The 18,022-nt window shown below is 46.0% G+C and overlaps 1 protein-coding gene across 1 annotated transcript; it reads left to right on the top strand.

The window, feature by feature from the left end:
- The first annotated feature begins 3,626 nt into the window (after positions 1 to 3,626).
- On the top strand, positions 3,627 to 4,888 carry LOC119397497 (uncharacterized). The gene has a single exon (XM_037664922.2). It carries the CDS (start codon positions 3,638 to 3,640, stop codon positions 4,886 to 4,888), a length of 1,251 nt encoding a protein of 416 aa, XP_037520850.1. The 5' UTR covers positions 3,627 to 3,637.
- The last annotated feature ends 13,134 nt before the right edge of the window (positions 4,889 to 18,022 follow it).

Genomic DNA, 18,022 nt, shown 5'->3' on the forward strand with positions numbered 1-18,022 from the left:
TTTCACATATGCTATTGATTAAACATACGCCAACAACAATGAAGTATGTGCGTTAGAAGGAGGAGACAACACGAACGCTGTTACCGTGGTGCGTGATCACGATGGCGATATGCCCCAAGGGTCACGTTGTACAACCAAACAGCGACATCGTGGTAAGTCAAGTCAATTTTATTTAGTTTCTTTGCATACAACGTAACATCGTTAGTAATATGTATTACAATTAGGAGGTCTCATAGTTACGCAAAACTGACGAGGGGACCTCCTAATACTAAAACACATCCATGTCGAGTGTAGCAGAAAAAAAAACATTTATAAAAATGTTGCAGAAAAGCTATGGAAGAACGCAAAAAGAAAAAGGAAACTGACATGGTTCACAGAGCAAGCATTCAGAGCGCTGTTTCACAGCACTGCACAAAACTACTGCACGCGGCTTCGTGAGTTTAACGGGTGCCCACTGCAGGCGCTTCAGTGCATGCGTGCGTATGCGTGCGTACACGACGCGCGAGATTTCTGGGTGTCGGCGGGTAATTCTCTCCTTCGCGCTCTCTCTTTCTGAACTTTTGCTCCTCCGTGCGGCTGCCTTGCTTGCATGCGCAGACGAGGTTCACGCGGCGTCGCCTATCCATCACTATCGGGCGTGTCGCATATGCTGGGGATATACGCACCGCCGGTGTTCGCTGCTCCCAAAAAGGTTACGCAACACCTACATTGTTGTTGTTGTTGCTTGCACTATACTGCCAGCTGATGGGACTGCACAGCACGTACGCACGAGGGAGTTACAGCGTATGTGGCTCCTACCAATACCAAGTCGAGTTTCTCTTGTCGTTTAATTTCACGTAGTCTCTTGCATAGGCGTAGCCAGGGGGGGGGGTGGTGATTGGGGGCGTCTATCCTCCCCCCCCCCCAAGAGTTTGCAATTTTGTACACACACACACACACACACACACACACACACACACACACACACACACACACACACACACACACACACACACGCATATATATATATATATATATATATATAGAACATACAACGCACGCACGAACGTACATGGAGAGTAGCATAATCCCCCCCCCCCCAACCCCCCCAAAGAAAATTCTGGCTACGCCCCTGCTCTCTTGGTACAATACAGTATTTATTCAATCATTTTCTTATTTAGTTCGCTAATGAATCGAAAGATGAATGATGGAGCGATAAGAACTACTTGCAATTCATATTTGAAGCGTGAAACACTGCGATTAGGAGGCCGATTCGCGTTTTGTGCAGCCGAAGAGCGTTGCTCACTTAAGCTGCGTGTACAGAATTGAATCGGGTCGCCGAAGTTGGGCTGTAGCACCTTCCACGCCGATGTCAGTGACAGAAGCTCGCGCCTCGATCTTCCTTCAACGTGAAGCCAGAACCACAGCGACAAGAGAAGGGATAGAAGTGGGAAAAAAAAAAGAATTAAGGCGGAAGCAAGCACGCGCCATATTTCGTACTGACAGCTCTATCGCTTTTCTGAGAGTTTCCCCAGCTGCTCGAATCCTGCAGTGGTACCCCGCCATTTTGCGTCAACTCAAAGAAGGACTGTCGCGTCTAATCTCGATTTACCGCTTGTCTGGCTTCGAGGTGTGGCGTGTGTTCGGCGGGAAAACGCCGGACACCCATTTCTTATTTTTCTTTGCCTTTCTCACAAAAAAGGTGTGATTGGCGTGTACGTGTATACTCAGGTATATAGCTACTTCATTTCTTCCACAAAGCCACGTTTCCGCTTCCGTGGTCTGTTCGCATCGATTCCCGTTTTGCATACTACACAATTCGGAGCGGCTGGAGATGACTGAGAAGGAAATGAAATGCAGTCGAAGATGAAGACGTGTGCTGGTATTTATACGCTTCCTCATCGCCGTCTATAGGTCAGCGATATCTATATACGCCCCCACATATTCCGCAGTAGCACTCTGAAGCCCAGCGAATATGAGAATCGAGTTGACCGCGGAAGAAAGCGAAAACGGGCAGTGTGAACAGCGAGCGAGCGAGCGAGCGAGAGAGAGAGAGAGAGAGAAAGAGAGGGCAGGACATGACCAGGCTGAAGCTGATGAACGTACGTAAAGTCAACGCTAGCAATCATCGGTGATGGCGGTGGTGCAGTGATGTTAGAAAGGTAATAAGGCAGTAATATTGAAAGAAAGAAAGAAAGAAAGAAAGAAAGAAAGAAAGAAAGAAAGAAAGAAAGAAGAAAGAAAGAAAGAAAGAGAGAAAGAAAGAAAGAAAGAAAGAAAGCTAGGCCCATAGCTAGAGGTAGCTTTCGGAATATCCATGTCTTGGCCGAGCCGTGCACCGCCCATTAAGTATACGGCAATGCTATCCGCACGAAGTTGTCTCGCGCGCGCTGTGTGTGTGTGTGTGTGCGTGTGCGTGTGCGTGTGCGTGTGCGTGTGCGTGCGTGTGCGTGTGCGTGTGTGTGTGTGTGTGTTGTGTGTGTGTGTGTGTGTGTGTGTGTGTGTGTGTGTGTGTTTATGTGCGGGGATCGCGCTCGTGGCGGCTCTTGCCTGCATGTCAGTTCTGCGTTCTTTGGCTGACAGCGGGCCTGCGCCCTCAGTGTACAACCGCGGCTGTGTTTTGTTGTCTAGCGCCGACCACCGCTGAATTGTGCCAGTCGTACACCGCGGGACGATGCCGTCTAAACTCCCGACATAAAAGCTCCGTGTGCACGCATGTGGCTGGGGACAGGTTTCCATTGTAATCTTCCTATATATCACTCATGTGCCGTTACATGAAGATTAACGAATATCAATTTAGTAGCCGAGTGCTACTGCGCATTGTGCACTATTGTGCACTAATTGAAGAAAAGGGAGAATTGCTGCTTCGTTTTCCTTGATCGCACGTTTTCTCTAAGCGTCGTCTCATGCGGAGATTAAACCAAGCGAGCTTCTCTGTCGCGTGACGACTTCGCATAAGGAAGTGCTCACCGCTCTCCCATAGCAGAGTACGTGTTGCCCTAAATAGACACTTTTGCTTCATACTCAAACGTTCATACGGCTACCGCGACAGCTGTACGGATAGCTTGGTGCGAACCTGAGGAATTGTCACAAGGCGGAAACAAAGATTTGAAAGACAGGTTAGCTGGAATAACGGTCCCGTTAGTTGCTATGCGCCGGGGGGCTGTAGGAGGAGGTGTAGAGATGATAAAAAATTGAAAAATTGGGGGACGCTTAAGCTTTGCCTTTAAGAGCTGAACGCGATAGCGATATTCTGTTCCTAGTGCGCAGTTCGAACACTACGAGGGTTTAACAGAATGCGCCCACTAAGGCGTGTGCCTTATGTAATGGGTAGCATGCTTTAAACCAGGAGCAATTATGCGCGAGAAACTTCTTCGAAGTTGCGATGCACCCACTACGTGGTCTTAAGGGAATACGCGCAGTAATGTGTGCGCCTTTTGTAATGGGTGGCTGTCTTTAAACCACGAAGTCGTTATGATATTGACATGGTGTGACACCCGATGGCAATGTACACTTGTACCATGCAATATTACTGCGATATTACGTCTCGTACTGTGACACCTGTATACAGGACGCGTATTTTTGGGAAGCATGAAAGTTACTTTCAGTGCAGCTCGGGAGAAAGACGAAGACGCCGTTCGGAACGGTTGTGTTTTTGATGTTCTCCGCTACAAAGGATCAATCGGCTTCAAGCCGAGGTACTGCCCAGGTTTCTACCAGCAGTAATGACTACCGTATCGTCCTGCCCCGTCTTCCTACTGGTAAGCTCGTCGCTGACTCCGTTTTCCTGCATGCAGACCTTGCTGGCCGCCCATACCGAGCGCAGGACTTTCGAGATGCCCTCCGGAATATCATAGACCTTGCTGATATAACCTCGATCGGGCAATTTCAAATGTCACATGTCTGGATGGTGACTTGCAGGACTGCGCTATCTAAAGTGAAGATAGTAACCTGTGGTGAATTCTTTGTTCGAGGACGAAGATGCGTCGTTATAGACCCTGAACCCACGGAAGTTAAAATGAAGCTGTTGTGGCTCCCTGAACGCCTGGAAGATATTTATGTGCACGAAGCCTTTCAGCCTTTCGGAAAGATCAAGTCGATTTCAGCGGAAACTTGGAGGGTGTCAGAAATGGAACAGATGAGGACCCTTAACCGAGACGTTGTACTGGCACTTGGTGACGGAGTCCGTGTCTCCGACATCCCGCATCTGCTCTCAGTTTGTGGTCTACAAAGCCTAGTGCTGATTCCCGGCAGGCCACCTTTATGCCTTCGTTGCAACAAAGTAGGACATATTCGTCGACACTGCAGGACACCACGCTGCGAAGATTGTCGGCGGTTTGGACACACGGCTGAAGAATGTGTGGCGACGTATGCCAATAAATTACGACATCGCATGCGACCACCTGAAGATGCGTTTCCAGAACATATCATGGACGCTACGGAAGTCCTCGATGCAACGGGAGACCTTCCACGTGCTGCCGTCGCTGAGCCCTGTGCTGTTGACAAGGACGCAGCTAGTGACTGTGCTGGAGCGGAGAACTCTAAACAAGCGTCAAACACCGTAGATGTGACAGACAGCGGAGAGAAGGAAGCAGTACCTGCACATGAGTCAGTATTGACACAAAAGGAAAGCCCCAGCAGTAATGCTGATGTAGAAACGCCACGTGAGAAGCTAACTAGTGCCGATGTGCGAGAATCCGTCGATGTTTCTATAAGTAAGCGCCCTGCATCGTCAAACCCTGAGACGAGTGAGGAAAGTGACTCGGCGGTTGGCCCAAGACAATCACGACGTCGGAGATCATCAAAGCATGCAGGAAAGTGCAGACGTTCAAGATCAAGGAGGCCTGGCGGCGGTAACGGGGAGCATTCGCGCGCCCCTTCCCCACCAGACCGGCGTATGCAGCTCTGATAAAAGTGTAGACACCATGGCGCTGCCTCAGAAAGTCACTTTTGCAACCATCAACGTATGTGGACTTCGATCCAAGCAGAAGCAGGTGCAGCTCCGCCGGTTGCTGTTCAGCCATCACCTTGACTTCGTCGCCGTTCAAGAAACGAAGATCGAGAGTGAAGTAGACACGGAGAGGGCCTTGCGGCCATATCTCTCCGTATTTGATGTAATTGTTTCGCACGCTGTAGGCCTATCGGCGGGCTGCCTTTTGTTTCTTAGGAAGAGTTTACCGTATTCTTCTGTTGCCTATAATGTTGACGCAGAGGGGCGGCTTATACAATGCGACTTTATGTTGTATGGGTTGCCGTGGCGCCTAATCAATGTATATGCCTTCAATGATGCACCGCGGCGCACTAATTTCTTTGAAAGCTTGGCCACTTTGCTAGATCCTGACCGTAACATTCTGCTCATGGGTGATTTCAACTGTGTTTGCAGTCCGTGTGATTGTACTGGGTTTAGCCGCAGCGATAAGAGTGCTGAAGTGCTATCTCTGATAGTTCAAAATGCGGGACTTGTTGACATAGGAGCACTGAATAGATTACCCTCATATACACATGCACAGGGTAGTACTCACACTAGAATTGATCGCATTTATGTTTCAGCGCCTCTTATTTCTCGCGACCTGTCATGCAAAACGGAGCCTATTTCGTTCTCAGATCACTGCATTGTTGTGGGGCAGATTGGTCATAACACTCGATCATATTTCAGACCGCAGTGGGCACTCTGGAAACTCAACTCTTCAATTGTGAGTGACCAGGAATTTACTGCTCGCGTGCACGTAGCCCTGAGGAGTTGCTTGTCGGCTGACATGCCTTTGTTTGCCTCTTGGGAATTTTTCAAACAAGAAGTTCGGACAGTAGCTATCGAAATCGGATCAGTGCGGGGTTTTTACAGAAGGTTAGAACAAAAGATGTTGCTAAAGAATCTTCAAAACTTATATGAATTTGAATGTGAGGCGCCTGGTTGTTACACAGACGAAATCGCTAATGCCAAATGCGCACTCCAGAGGTACGACACCTTACGCTACAGAGGTGCCCGAGTTCGATCACGCAATACTCGTACCTTGCATTCAGAGGAACCCACACGTCAAGCCTTACTCGATGAATACCGCAACGCAAAAAGCAAATTTATACCAGATTTATATTCGCAAGGGTCATTGGTAACTAATACAAGTGAAATCATGACAGAATTTGAAGCTTATTACACAGCATTGTTCAGCGATTCCTATGAAAAACAGAATGAAGATCTAGCAACGCAGTTTCTGTCATTTGTGACTCCTTTATCGGACGAAGAGTGTGAGTCTATTAGTGGGCCTATCACTTTAAAAGAAATAGAACTCGCCGTTGACCAGTTACCGATGTCGAAAACGCCAGGACCCGACGGGATGTCGGGCGAGTTTTACAAAACCTTTAAATCCTTACTGTGCCCGGTACTGCTGGACATTTTCACGCAGAGTTTGAATCTGGGGACCCTTCCTCAATCTTTTACAAGAAGCCACACCGTCCTAATTCCGAAATACTCAGATAGAGAAAAGCTTCGTCATGTTGACGGCTACAGACCGATTACATTGTGTAACGTTGACTATAAAATTTTTGCAAAAATACTATCAAACAGACTACAATTTGCAATGTCAACTCTTATTGGCGCCCACCAGACTTGCGGCCTGAAGGGTCGTTCAATACAAACCAACATACACATTGCCCGCACAGTATTGGAACATTCTTCCCACTCGTATGACCAACTGGCAATATTACAAGTGGATTTAGCGAAGGCGTTTGATCGGGTTCGTCATTCCTTTCTATTTTCTCTTCTAGAACATGCTAACATTGGTTCCACTATATTCAAAGGTATAAAACTATGCTACAGTGATTGTTCAACTCGTTTGATTGTTAATGGCCACCTGTCAAAACCTGTGTCGATTCACTCTTCTGTGAAGCAAGGCTGTCCGTTGTCGCCACTGCTTTTTGCCCTCTATTTGGAACCACTGTGCTTAAGCGTGATTCGATCTTGCAATGTTCATGGTTTCAGTGTTTACGGAATTGAGGTGAAAGTATTAGCGTATGCGGATGACCTGGCGTTCTTTTGTACAGACATTTCCAGTATAAAAACAGTGGTGTCCACTATTCGGGAATTCGGAACCATTTCTGGTGCACGAATGAACTTTGCTAAAAGTTTAGGACTGTGGTTTGGCCCGTGGGCTTATAAACCAACGAATTTCGAGGGTATTGCATGGTCTTGTGTGCCACCGAAATACCTTGGCGTTCCATTGGATGCATACAAGTCAAGCGCACATTATTGGAAAGAACGTGTACCCAGCCTAAAGCGTTACGCCCAGACGTTTATTCCCCATAACCTCTCAATTTTTGGCAGAGCTAAAGCATGCAATCTATTCCTGGCAACAAAATTATTCTACGTACTACAAATACTACATTGTTCCAGGGTTTACATTCAGAAGTTTCACCGAATCTTTGCTACCTTTATTTGGTCATCAAGTTACGAGCCGATGAGGCGTGACAATGTTTTTAGACCAGTTTGCGCAGGTGGTCTTGGGTTGGTGCATCTCTTTATTAAACAATTGGTATCCCGTTTTTTCTACTTTCGGGACTGCGATCATCCGCTGCTTCGAACATTTTTACAAGTGAATCTCGTCGATGTTTTACCAAGTTTAGTGGTATCTGCTAATTGTGCCTCGCCTCCCTATTTGCAAGGATTCATGCGTGAAGTGTATGAATCAGTGCGGTTTTGACAGTAAGATTCTCTAACGACTATTTATTCTCTAGTTCACGAAAAGATCTATATAATGCCATATTAGATATGTTGTTTCCTGCACCTTTGTACCGCTCACTATATGCTGCATTGCCTGGACACGACGTGCTTGTGCGTGTGAAGAAAATGCCTATTTCACCAACATCCAAGACATTCTTCTACAAAGTGCATACACAGACGCTGCCTGTGAAGACCTGGTTAAGCAGCAAAGGCATCTTTGTATCTTCAGTTAACTGTCGCCTCTGTGAAGTTCCGGAAAACTATAGAACATTGCTTCATCAGCTGTAAAGACGCCATACTCTTCTGGGACGTTCTACAAAGGGCTTTTAAAAAACAACTCGATTTAAATTCGTATAGCATACGTTATCTCATGCCACCCAAAAGCCATTCTATGCCTGTTGACATGCTATTACTGATGGGTATGCACAGTTTATGGAAAACTCGCATGTTAGACAGGCATGCGGAACCCATGGTATCATCGCGGTTGCATCTCATTCAAATGGCTCTTCAACTAAAAGACTTTTACGAACAATTAGAGTTTCAACCGGACTGGTATCCACTCTTCATGAAATGTATAGCTTTAATACCCTTTTAGGACTTCTGTGTAACGCTTGCACGCTGGTAGAGGCCGCCTTAAGTAGTTTGTTCGCTATGTATGCTAATTACACACATTTGTAATAAATACCATGAGAGAAAAAAAAAAAAAGAAAAAAAAAAAAGCAGAGGCGTGGCTGTGTGGTAGAACACCTGCTTGCCACGCAGACGGCCTGGGTTCGATTCTCACTCGGACCCAACATTTTTATTATTTATTTTATTTGCAGCTTTTTCGATTTTTCGGTCACGGACATGATGATGATTTTTCGCTCACAACCAACGGCCCCGACGCCGACGGCGCAATTTCTGCGATACGAGCTCTTTAACGCTATCGCGTTAAAAGTATTGTTTGCGCAAGCCCGATGAAGGCTGCTGTCGATTAATACAGTGGAAGAAGATGATGTTTAATGTAGAGAAAAAGAGGAGACGTCGGGCTGACGTTATTGCACGACCAGGGAGCATCCTTTTGCAATCTACCCAAGGAAGGCGCGCTGCGTCCGGAGTCGTGTGAAACGACGCTTACGTCATCCGAAAGGCGACCTTTATGACCACTCGCATCGCTCATACAACTCGCGTCGGCACTCATACTCTACGTAGAAACCGTCGTTGGGGCATGAGCTTAAACCTTCTTTCGAGCTGAAGTTGCTTTCTCACTTTCCAGCGAACCAAAGGGGGCGTGACCTTTGCGCAGCAAAAGAAAGAGAATACCATTGACCGGGCGATTATGCAGCCGTGTCTTTGTTCCCGAAAGAAGAATTGGGCGTTCTATGCAATCGGGCGGGTCGGCGTTGGCGCACGCCGGTAATACATATGCAGAACACAATGAGTCTCGGCGACCTCTTCGTCTTGTGTCGGTGTCGAGTGCGCGCCCGCGCGTTGGTTTTGGATGCACGCATGGGGATTTCGAGATTATACTGCCGTACGTGTAGAGGGGCCGGGGAATACGTGTCACTGTCCTCGAATACGAAGCGTGTTCTCTAAGCTGGCGAACAAGCGGAAACGATGAGCGGAAGTCCGCCTGCGCTTGCTCGAGTCGAGTCTGGATGCCGGAAGATCATCCGAACAAGAAGCATCAAGGGGTTCTTCTATAGCTTCCGACGTAGGGGGTATGGCGCTGGTTGAAAGCTTACAGCATGCGTGGCTTGTTCGCTGCTTGCTTCGTGCTATGCCTGCGACTGAAATGAGAGCAAGTGTGCAGGTGTGCGTGATCCGATGCGACTGTACAAATATAAATCTTTGTTGCTTCCGCAGTCTAAAGAAGTGACGCGTTCACCGCTAAAACAGAACGAATAGATTATATTCATAATTGCGGGGGATTTACGTCCATAAACCACGATATGATTATGAGAGACGCCGTAGTGGAGGGCTACGGAAATTTCGACGACCTTGGATTCCTTAGAGCACACCTAAATCTAAGCACACGGGCCTCCAGCCATTTGTCTCCATCGATATGCCACCGCAGCGGCCGGGATTCGATCCCGCGACCTTCGGGTCAGCAGCCGAGCACAATAACCACTAGACGACCGCGGCGGGTAAGAGAAAGGCTAGAAGCATGAAGCGAGTGGTAAATGGACCTAATAATATGTATGGATTTTAAAAATGGTTATGGTTTCTGGGAAGATGTCGACTTGTCAGCATGATCGCTTCTTAAAACAGCGAGCGCTTGCGTCTGTAGCCTTATCTCTTATTGGAATTTTGTCCTGATAAGTTTGGAAATTAGTCACTGAAAATGTTCTGGCTGACGCACTTGATCCCCTCACCTGGTAAGCAGTGAAACTTCTTCGCTCGGGTTTTCTCGTATGTCATAGCAAGTGCAATGTCTGCTATGACATCTCTTCGCTGAGAACACGCGCGTGACAGTGACATAAATCGACCGCACTGTAGCTGAACAAAACGTCACGAGGCGTCACCACCATCACCGCTACTGCCAGTAATTCGTAAACAGTAGGGAGCTCACGAGCGAGCTGGAACTCCATTTCGTACATTCGTGCTTTCCCGTCTTGGCGAAACACGCTTCCAGTCATCATTGTTCTCTAAGTGGCGCCGCGTGGCGGGAGCTGTTGCGGACAGCTGTCGACTAATTGAACGTTCCAAGTGCCTCCAGCTGGTCAGAGATTTCGTGTCCGATTCTTGCATTTCGGCCCCTGAGGTTGATGACCTTGCGGCAGATTGATAACGGATTATGCGTGCCGCAGTGTCGGTCGAGCGAGTCGATTGTCCGATATCCAGCAAGGCCACACGAAACAGCCTGCGGTATAATAACGACCATTCATTCATCTTGCAGACATCCATCCGGAAAAGCGAAGGGGCGTGTGCCTACACGTTTCTTACGTTTGTTTCAAAAAGCCGCGAGGAGAATGACCCTAATGCTGGGCTTAGTGGTCTGAGAGTGGCACCCACACCGGTTCCATCATTTTACAGCAGACCTGGCAAAATTATGGCTAGTACCATCTAATGCTGTCTCTCAGATACACCGACATTTTGTTCATTCAATATAATTTCAATGGCTGAGCTTTCTGCATTTTTTCTGTAGGCGTGATAAACTTCATTCTATTGAATTTTCCATGACTCGTGCGGGCAGTATTCGCATAATGTACTCGCATAACAGTAAAGTAGTGCGGTGATGTAACGTTCACTCAATTTGCATGCCATTCATGTTACGTGTTACTTTTTTTTTTCATTTTCACTCCTTTCTGTAGTGCCTTCGGGCTTTGAAAGTATCTTTATTAAATAAATAAATAAATAAATAAATAAATAAATAAATAAATAAATAAATAAATAAATAAATAAATAAATAAATAAATAAGACTCCCATTGTATTGTATATTGATTTGCCCTCATCAGTCATCTGCTACTTTGCCTACTTCACACGTCGTCTTCCAAGCTTCAATTACGCTTTGAGACACAATGATATCACCGTCATTCACGCTCAACAATTTCGCGAGAAAATTACAAAACCAGCGAAGCGATCAGCGAGAACGTGGAATCCGGGAATACACACGTTGCCGAATGTCACACCGATTGCTGCGTAGGTGCAGCCACCCATGACTTGGCAGAAACGGCAAATAATCTTCGAAACCTATTGTTGCCCGTCAATGAATTTCGAACAGTAACATAGCGTGAATACAACGCTATCCGTTTCCGTCACATAAAGCGTATACTGGCTGATATCCCACGTGTGAAAGTGTAAAATTGCTACTTCGGCCACTGTGTTTCGTGGGAAACATTCCTGTCAGACGGCTTGTATGTTCTTGAAAGCCGGCTTTTCAAAAGCTCACTTTGCTATATCCGAAATAAGGTCCGTCATGATTGCCAGCACTTCAACATTGTTCAGAGATAATGGTAGAACGTGCTTGCATTACCTTGCTATTTATAAATGTCTCCCTTATTTACACCTTAACAGCATATGCTACTTCAGGGTTCACGAAGCATGGAAGTATACATGCTTCGGGAAAATTTATCAGGCTCAAGTTAACAGTCGGGCTACTTACTTAGTTCAGATATTGGGCAGTGAGTTGCGTTAACAGCAGTAGGCTGCCACCTCGCGTGACCGTTGTAGTGCATACCGTCAAACACTAACGAATGTTTTTCTTCTTTACATTGGATCGCTTTTTTAACGGGCAGGCCTCAAGGTCATCTAGTCCTCATAAAAGTACACGAATAAATATGTATTCATTTTAAAAAGAGAGGACGTGCCAACGCGGGCACAAGAAAGAAGTCACGACACCACAAACGCCGACTAACAACTGAATAGACGCACAAAGGCAGAAAAGAAAGAAGGCACGAAAACTTATCTGATCATGCCCATGCAATAGGCAAACCTATCAATCCGGCACGCGTGGGGGTCTACGTGAAAGACAACTGTTAAGGCATTTGATTTCATCTTTACGCAAGTCAATCGACGGTTGACTCACGCATGCGCTACCGTTATTATTGATATGCCAAGTCTCAATCATCACGCGCGTTTCTTCATTCCTATGCCGGTGCAAAACTGCGCATTCATCGAATTTTGGCATGCACTTACTATCTCGACAATGTAAACATAGATTCAAAGGTGAGCCTCTGGTTAGCGATCTCTTATATGTTCCAATAATCTCTGGTTAATAATAAATATATATGTGGATGTTTGCGTGACGTATGTTCTGGATTTTTTATTTATTGATTTTTAAAATTATAGATGAAAAAAAAAAGCATTGGAAGGTAGGCTAACGTTAAGGCCCGCTATCCCACCATCATGATATTAATATTTAAAAAGAACACAAAAGCAAAAATACAACAACGACAAAGAATAAAAGAATCAGAAAAGAAAAAAAAATATTATTCAGAAGCCCTATACGTACACATACGATCTCTGCGTACAATGGCTACGTCTAACGGCAGAGTCCAATACATACAGGGTGGTCACATAGATTACCGCGGAAAGAGTCCGCACAGATAGTTTTCAAGCACTCACATATAGCATGACTTTCAGATATGTTCATTATCAGCACTTTCCTGTGCTTGTGCCAGCAGACATTCTTTATGTGCTAAACGTCCGAATTTTTTTTTAAAATTTTTCCTTTTTTGTTTCCCTTTCGGTTGAGTAAAAAATTTTGGATTACGAATGGATGATTGGTCATACTTCTAAAACAACAACAACAACAACAACAACAACAACAACAACAACAACAACAACAACAACAACAACAACAACAACAACAACAACAACAACAACAACAACAACAACAACGCGACACTTTGGAGCAGCTGTCCGTAATAACTCCTGTGGCGTGCCCCTAAAGAATACTGCGTTTAGCGGCCGCCTAAGCGCGGTGAGTGCACAAAAGGCCACCTTAACGTGAACAGCGTTTAAAGACCTCCAGTAATAAAGTTAGAAAGAGAGACGCCGGCTAACTTGGTTACGGGTGAAAGTCCCTAGCACAAAACCATTCGCGCGCGGTTAGTCAGCCGCGGTTACTGCGGTTTCTTTCAAAGCGGGCGCGCTCGCAAACGCGTCCAGTAGCGAGACCTTTTGTCTACACACGTTTCGCTGCTCAGCCACTGAGTAGAAATTCCTTCGTGTAAACAAAAGCCGTGACAAAGGCAAACGAAACAAGAAGGGCAGTAAGAATGGAAGGGGGGATTACCGGGAACAGAGAGTTAATTTTGCAGACCGCTGGGCGACTTGATGATAGGGTTGCGCCTCGCGACCTGCCGTCCGGTCTCACGTGTAGTGTAGTCTCGCTCGCTCTGTTCTATGGCTACTTCTCCACCCCTTCATTTTTTTTTTCATCTTTCCCGCAAGCTGAGTCTACGAAATTCGGTTCGCGTCCGAGGCGACGCGGCTGCGCTTGAAGAAAGGTGTGCGAGACAGCGATGCGAGAAATGAAATTATTAAAGCACACGTAAATAAAAGAGTGACGGAGGACGAGGAGTCACAACTAGCAATCGAGCTCGGTAGGAAGCGAAAGGAAACGCCGATCAGGGGTAAAGAAAATACAATCAACGATACATAACGTCTAGCAGAGACCACGGAGGAAGGGTTCGTTCAGACTATTCCGACTCTACAAGCATTTTCCTCCTCGCTCACTTTCTCAGACGTCTCAGCAGAAGGGGTTCCTCCTCCTCTTTCATGCGCTGTATATCCGCCCAGTAGCCTTCACCCCGATCCCCAATTGGCGTGTAAGGTTCGCGGAGCGCGTTTATGAAGTGGCACACTTCTCTGCGCAGTCTCTCCTTTGCGCATGCGCTGTGGAGACGCCAACTCGAATACGTATATATCTGCAAAAGTCATACCTGCTTTGTGTTACTGATGCTGCATTATTTTAACACTCTATAAATGGATTCATTTCCTTCTGTCTGTTTTGTAGAAATTCAATGCACAGCAGCTTGATTTTTACACGCATTTCGTACGATCTTGTTTATTTAGTCACCCTTTGCTCGGTTTTTCTTTGTTTTTGGTCATTGTAGAAGAGGCAAGTTGGTCCTAAACAATATCTAGTAGCAAAAAAGCTGAGGTGATCACACGAATGCAAGAGACAATGACGAAATAGAGAATGCAATTGTGAAAAATGATTTTTAACAACATACAATTCACTTGAGCTTCCTCGAGCATGGCTTCAAAATGACGCGAAAGAAAAACAAAGAAAGGAAGTAAAGAAAAGAAAGAAAGAAAGAAAGAAAGAAAGAAAGAAAGAAAGAAAGAAAGAAAGAAAGAAAGAAAGAAAGAAAGAAAGAAAGAAAGAAAAAGAAGTGTTTCTTGATGGGTCCCATGTGCTTCGCACAGACTGCACCGACGTCCACAAAAATCTTCTTTGCTTTTTCTTTTCCTTTTTTTTTTGGGGGGGGGGGGGCAAGAGCGCTTACGGCGTTTGTGAGGCCCCGTCTAAGATTGTTCCCTTTGTATCGTGCGCTATAGAACGGTGGAAGTCGAGCGCCCCGCGGAGTCGAGGAAATTACTTAGCTTCTAGCACAAGGTGTATTACCGCCGCTCATGTCGTGACCAAGTTGCGTGTTTGACGGGATGCCGGAAGCGTACTCGTGCATGAGTGCGAACGGTCGATAATGGGAGGCAGAAAGCTGTTGACCACATACAAGACTCTGGGTGAGAGCGAAGAGACCAGGTGTTTCTATCTTTCTTAATATGAAAGCTACACTGCGTATTAAAAAGGCAACGAGGTAAGCGTGTAAACTCGTTCTTTACGTTGATGGCAATGACACCAATACAGCGCAAGCTCTCTCGATATATTTCTGAATGATTTAGCGTTAGTCATACATGAAATGTAGGTCACAGTACGGTACGGTACGAAAAACTTTATTTAAAGCATCCTGAGAAGTGCCACCCCTTAGGGCGACACCGCAGGGCGCTCCCACGTGGGGACAGTTAGACCTAGCCTAACCGCCGCATCCCAGGCTCTCTATAGACAGCCCAAAGTTGATGTTGGTACTCCCAGCTCTTGAAGGCCGAGTTTCATTTTTTTTCTGTGAGGTCCTTGTCTTCACGTAATGATTCTATATTATTTGTCTTGTGGAATGGTCGCTGTATATTTGTGACAAAAAAAAAGCAAGCGACACATCCATCTAAAAAAAAGTGACTCAAGCACTGCAGATTACACTTTCTTTGGGAGTCGGTTTTATACATTACATCAGGTGTGATTCGAAAAGCTGCTTGGTTTGTCTGTAGATGTGCCGATGACAATGGTATTTAGCGGTTTTGTTTGTGCAGTTTCCATTCCTCGCGTTTGTTCGAATGCTCCCTTCGAACAATCGCATAAAGGGTTTCATTTGCTCGGCCACGGCTCGCATGTTACATTCGGCTCGAAGATTGTTTTCCTTGCTTCTTCATCAGATATGGACAAAGATGACCAGAGAGGGCTTCCGATCTACGGCTCGCGGAAAGGTTTTGGGCATGTATGGTGCCGGCAGAGTTCAAGAAGAATTCGTTGCAGGTCATGACAGAACGTCATAAAACATACTGAATGATATTTTGCGTGTTTATCACATCATCATCGGGGCACTGTGTCTATGTGAAAGTATGTTGTGCTTACGCACGTAAGTACACACATGGAGTACGTATTCATACGTAAGCACGTGTGTGCTTGCCAGGGTCGTAGCGAGGATCTTAGTTCGGGCAGAGGGCTGGGAGGGGGAGGTAGTTTGTTGTTTCTTTAATGTGCGTGCGTGTGTTTTTGTATGTACGTATGTGTGTACATATGTTGATACGAGCTGAAAAAATTACCCCCCTCTCCCCTCACTCCTCCTCCTGCTCCTCTTTCTGGCTCCGCCCACACTTTACGAAAAGCAACAAGGGTCCTTCGACTTTGTCTTGAGTCCTGATTTGCCACGTATATGACACTCTTTAAAGAGACATGTGAACTCCCTTTAGAGATCATTATGGTCTTGTCGGAGAATAGTGGGACCTAATAGAGAGTTGATGTGTCTCTTTATAAACGTGGCAAATCACAATTCAACGAAAAGAGTAACACTGCATTTCCTCTTAGATTGTATGGTACGTGTGTTTGCGTGTGCGTGCCAGTCAGTGAGTGAGTGAGCTCGTTAGCGTACTTACAACACGCGTCATTGACCTCGCAGGGCGTCAAGCACTGGAATACTAAGAGGAGCTTCCTTTTTTTTTGGAAATTGAAGGCGTGCCAGAAAGTCGGGGGAAAAAATACGCGGCCACCCGAACGCCCGAGCAGCGAAGCGTTTGACAGGCCAAGGTCTCGTCGCCCCGCTTTCCCACGACGCGTCGTGCTCATGATATACGCGGCGAGACATTCATCACACGACGCGGCTCTCGAGCGCGTCCGCGGACTAATTACGGCCGGCGGGGTCTTTACGTTGTTTGCCACTTCCTTAATTTATCTTTCTTTTTTTATCTGCAAAGCCACTTTCGGCAAAGCGGCTGCATAGCGGAGATGCCTTGGAGATATTTTTTTTTGTTTTGTTGTAAGTGGGTAGATAGTGCAGAAGCAGCATGATATAAGAGCACCTTGGCTACTCCATTGTTATGTGTCTGTGTTCTACAGCAGGCTAGAATGCACTAGCTCAGGCCGACCTCTCTGCCTTCTAACAAATCATCTCTCTCTCTCTCTCTCTCTCTACAGCAAGAAAACATGATGACAAATATAATTATGATACGGATAATTCTGCATTCATGCAATTTTCAGTCAGCATGTGAGAGCTGTGCACGCCATGCATGCAAATTGTATCCCACGTGTGACATAGTTTTTAGTGATTAAGGTTTGGAGAACTCTTTCATGTGTTCCGACGTGAATGTAATGAAACTAAACACGCATTTCTGTTGATGTTCAGTGCAAGCACAATTTGCGGCAAAAAAAGAAAAAGAATGAAAGAAAGAAAGACGTAAAATGCGCTACTGCATACATAGTCATTACAATTTACACACGACTTTGTCCGAAGATGTGAGGGGTCCCTGGGGATGTCCGCTTTTTTCCTTCTTCTTTTTCTTGTTTTTGTTTGTGTGAAAACAACGGTAGGTATCGTGAAAGAGAAATTTTTTATGGTTGGTCGTGCGAGTAGTAAGCGCTGAGAAAGTAATAGCGCAAAAAAAGGTAGAAGTGATGAACACACGCGCCAAAAATTAGGGGTTTCGAATTATTCGAAAATTTAGAATGGCGAAGGAAATAGTGTCCTATTCGATTCGGTCTTTGAAGCAATAGGGCGCCATCATCATTTGGTCTTATTAGTTTCGCATACATCCGATCAGACTATTGAAAGTCGGCGTCTAACGGTGTTTCATATCTCATTAATGGTTAGCCCACATTAGACTTAGTTTACGTTGGTTGTTATGTAACGTCAGCGTTACAGCACTTCTCGCTTTCGCACTCATCCTGTTATCACTTACACTTGAATAAAGCACTATGTACAAGTAGTAATATATTATAGAATAGCGAGAAAAGATTGCTTAATTTGTTGCTGCCGGATGCTCTATAATAATTGTAATGGGGCCTTTTTCTTGATGGTGTTATTCTGGAGAAGGCATTGAACTTGGCGCCGCTTTTCCAGCGTCTGCGAGGTCGTGGGAAGCAGCGCCTCCTTTCGACGTTCGAAGAAAGTTATGCTGCACAGGACGAGAGGCAAAAGCTTGGGGCGCGCCGCTTCGAAGCCGTCGTGAGGCACACACGTTTCTACTCAGCGTTCAATGTCAGTGCTGTACTGCATAAGAAAGCTGCGGGCAAATCTCATGATTAGCGTCTGCGTGCGGCTGGCAATGCAGAGGTAAACAGGCAAGCG

This window comes from Rhipicephalus sanguineus, chromosome 6, assembly GCF_013339695.2.
Source record: "Rhipicephalus sanguineus isolate Rsan-2018 chromosome 6, BIME_Rsan_1.4, whole genome shotgun sequence".
In the NCBI taxonomy this organism is placed as follows: Eukaryota; Metazoa; Arthropoda; class Arachnida; order Ixodida; family Ixodidae; genus Rhipicephalus; species Rhipicephalus sanguineus.

Excerpts from the sequence above, each read along its gene's own strand:
- LOC119397497 (XM_037664922.2), top strand. The coding sequence starts at position 3,638 with ATGTTCTCCGCTACAAAGGATCAATCGGCTTCAAGCCGAGGTACTGCC.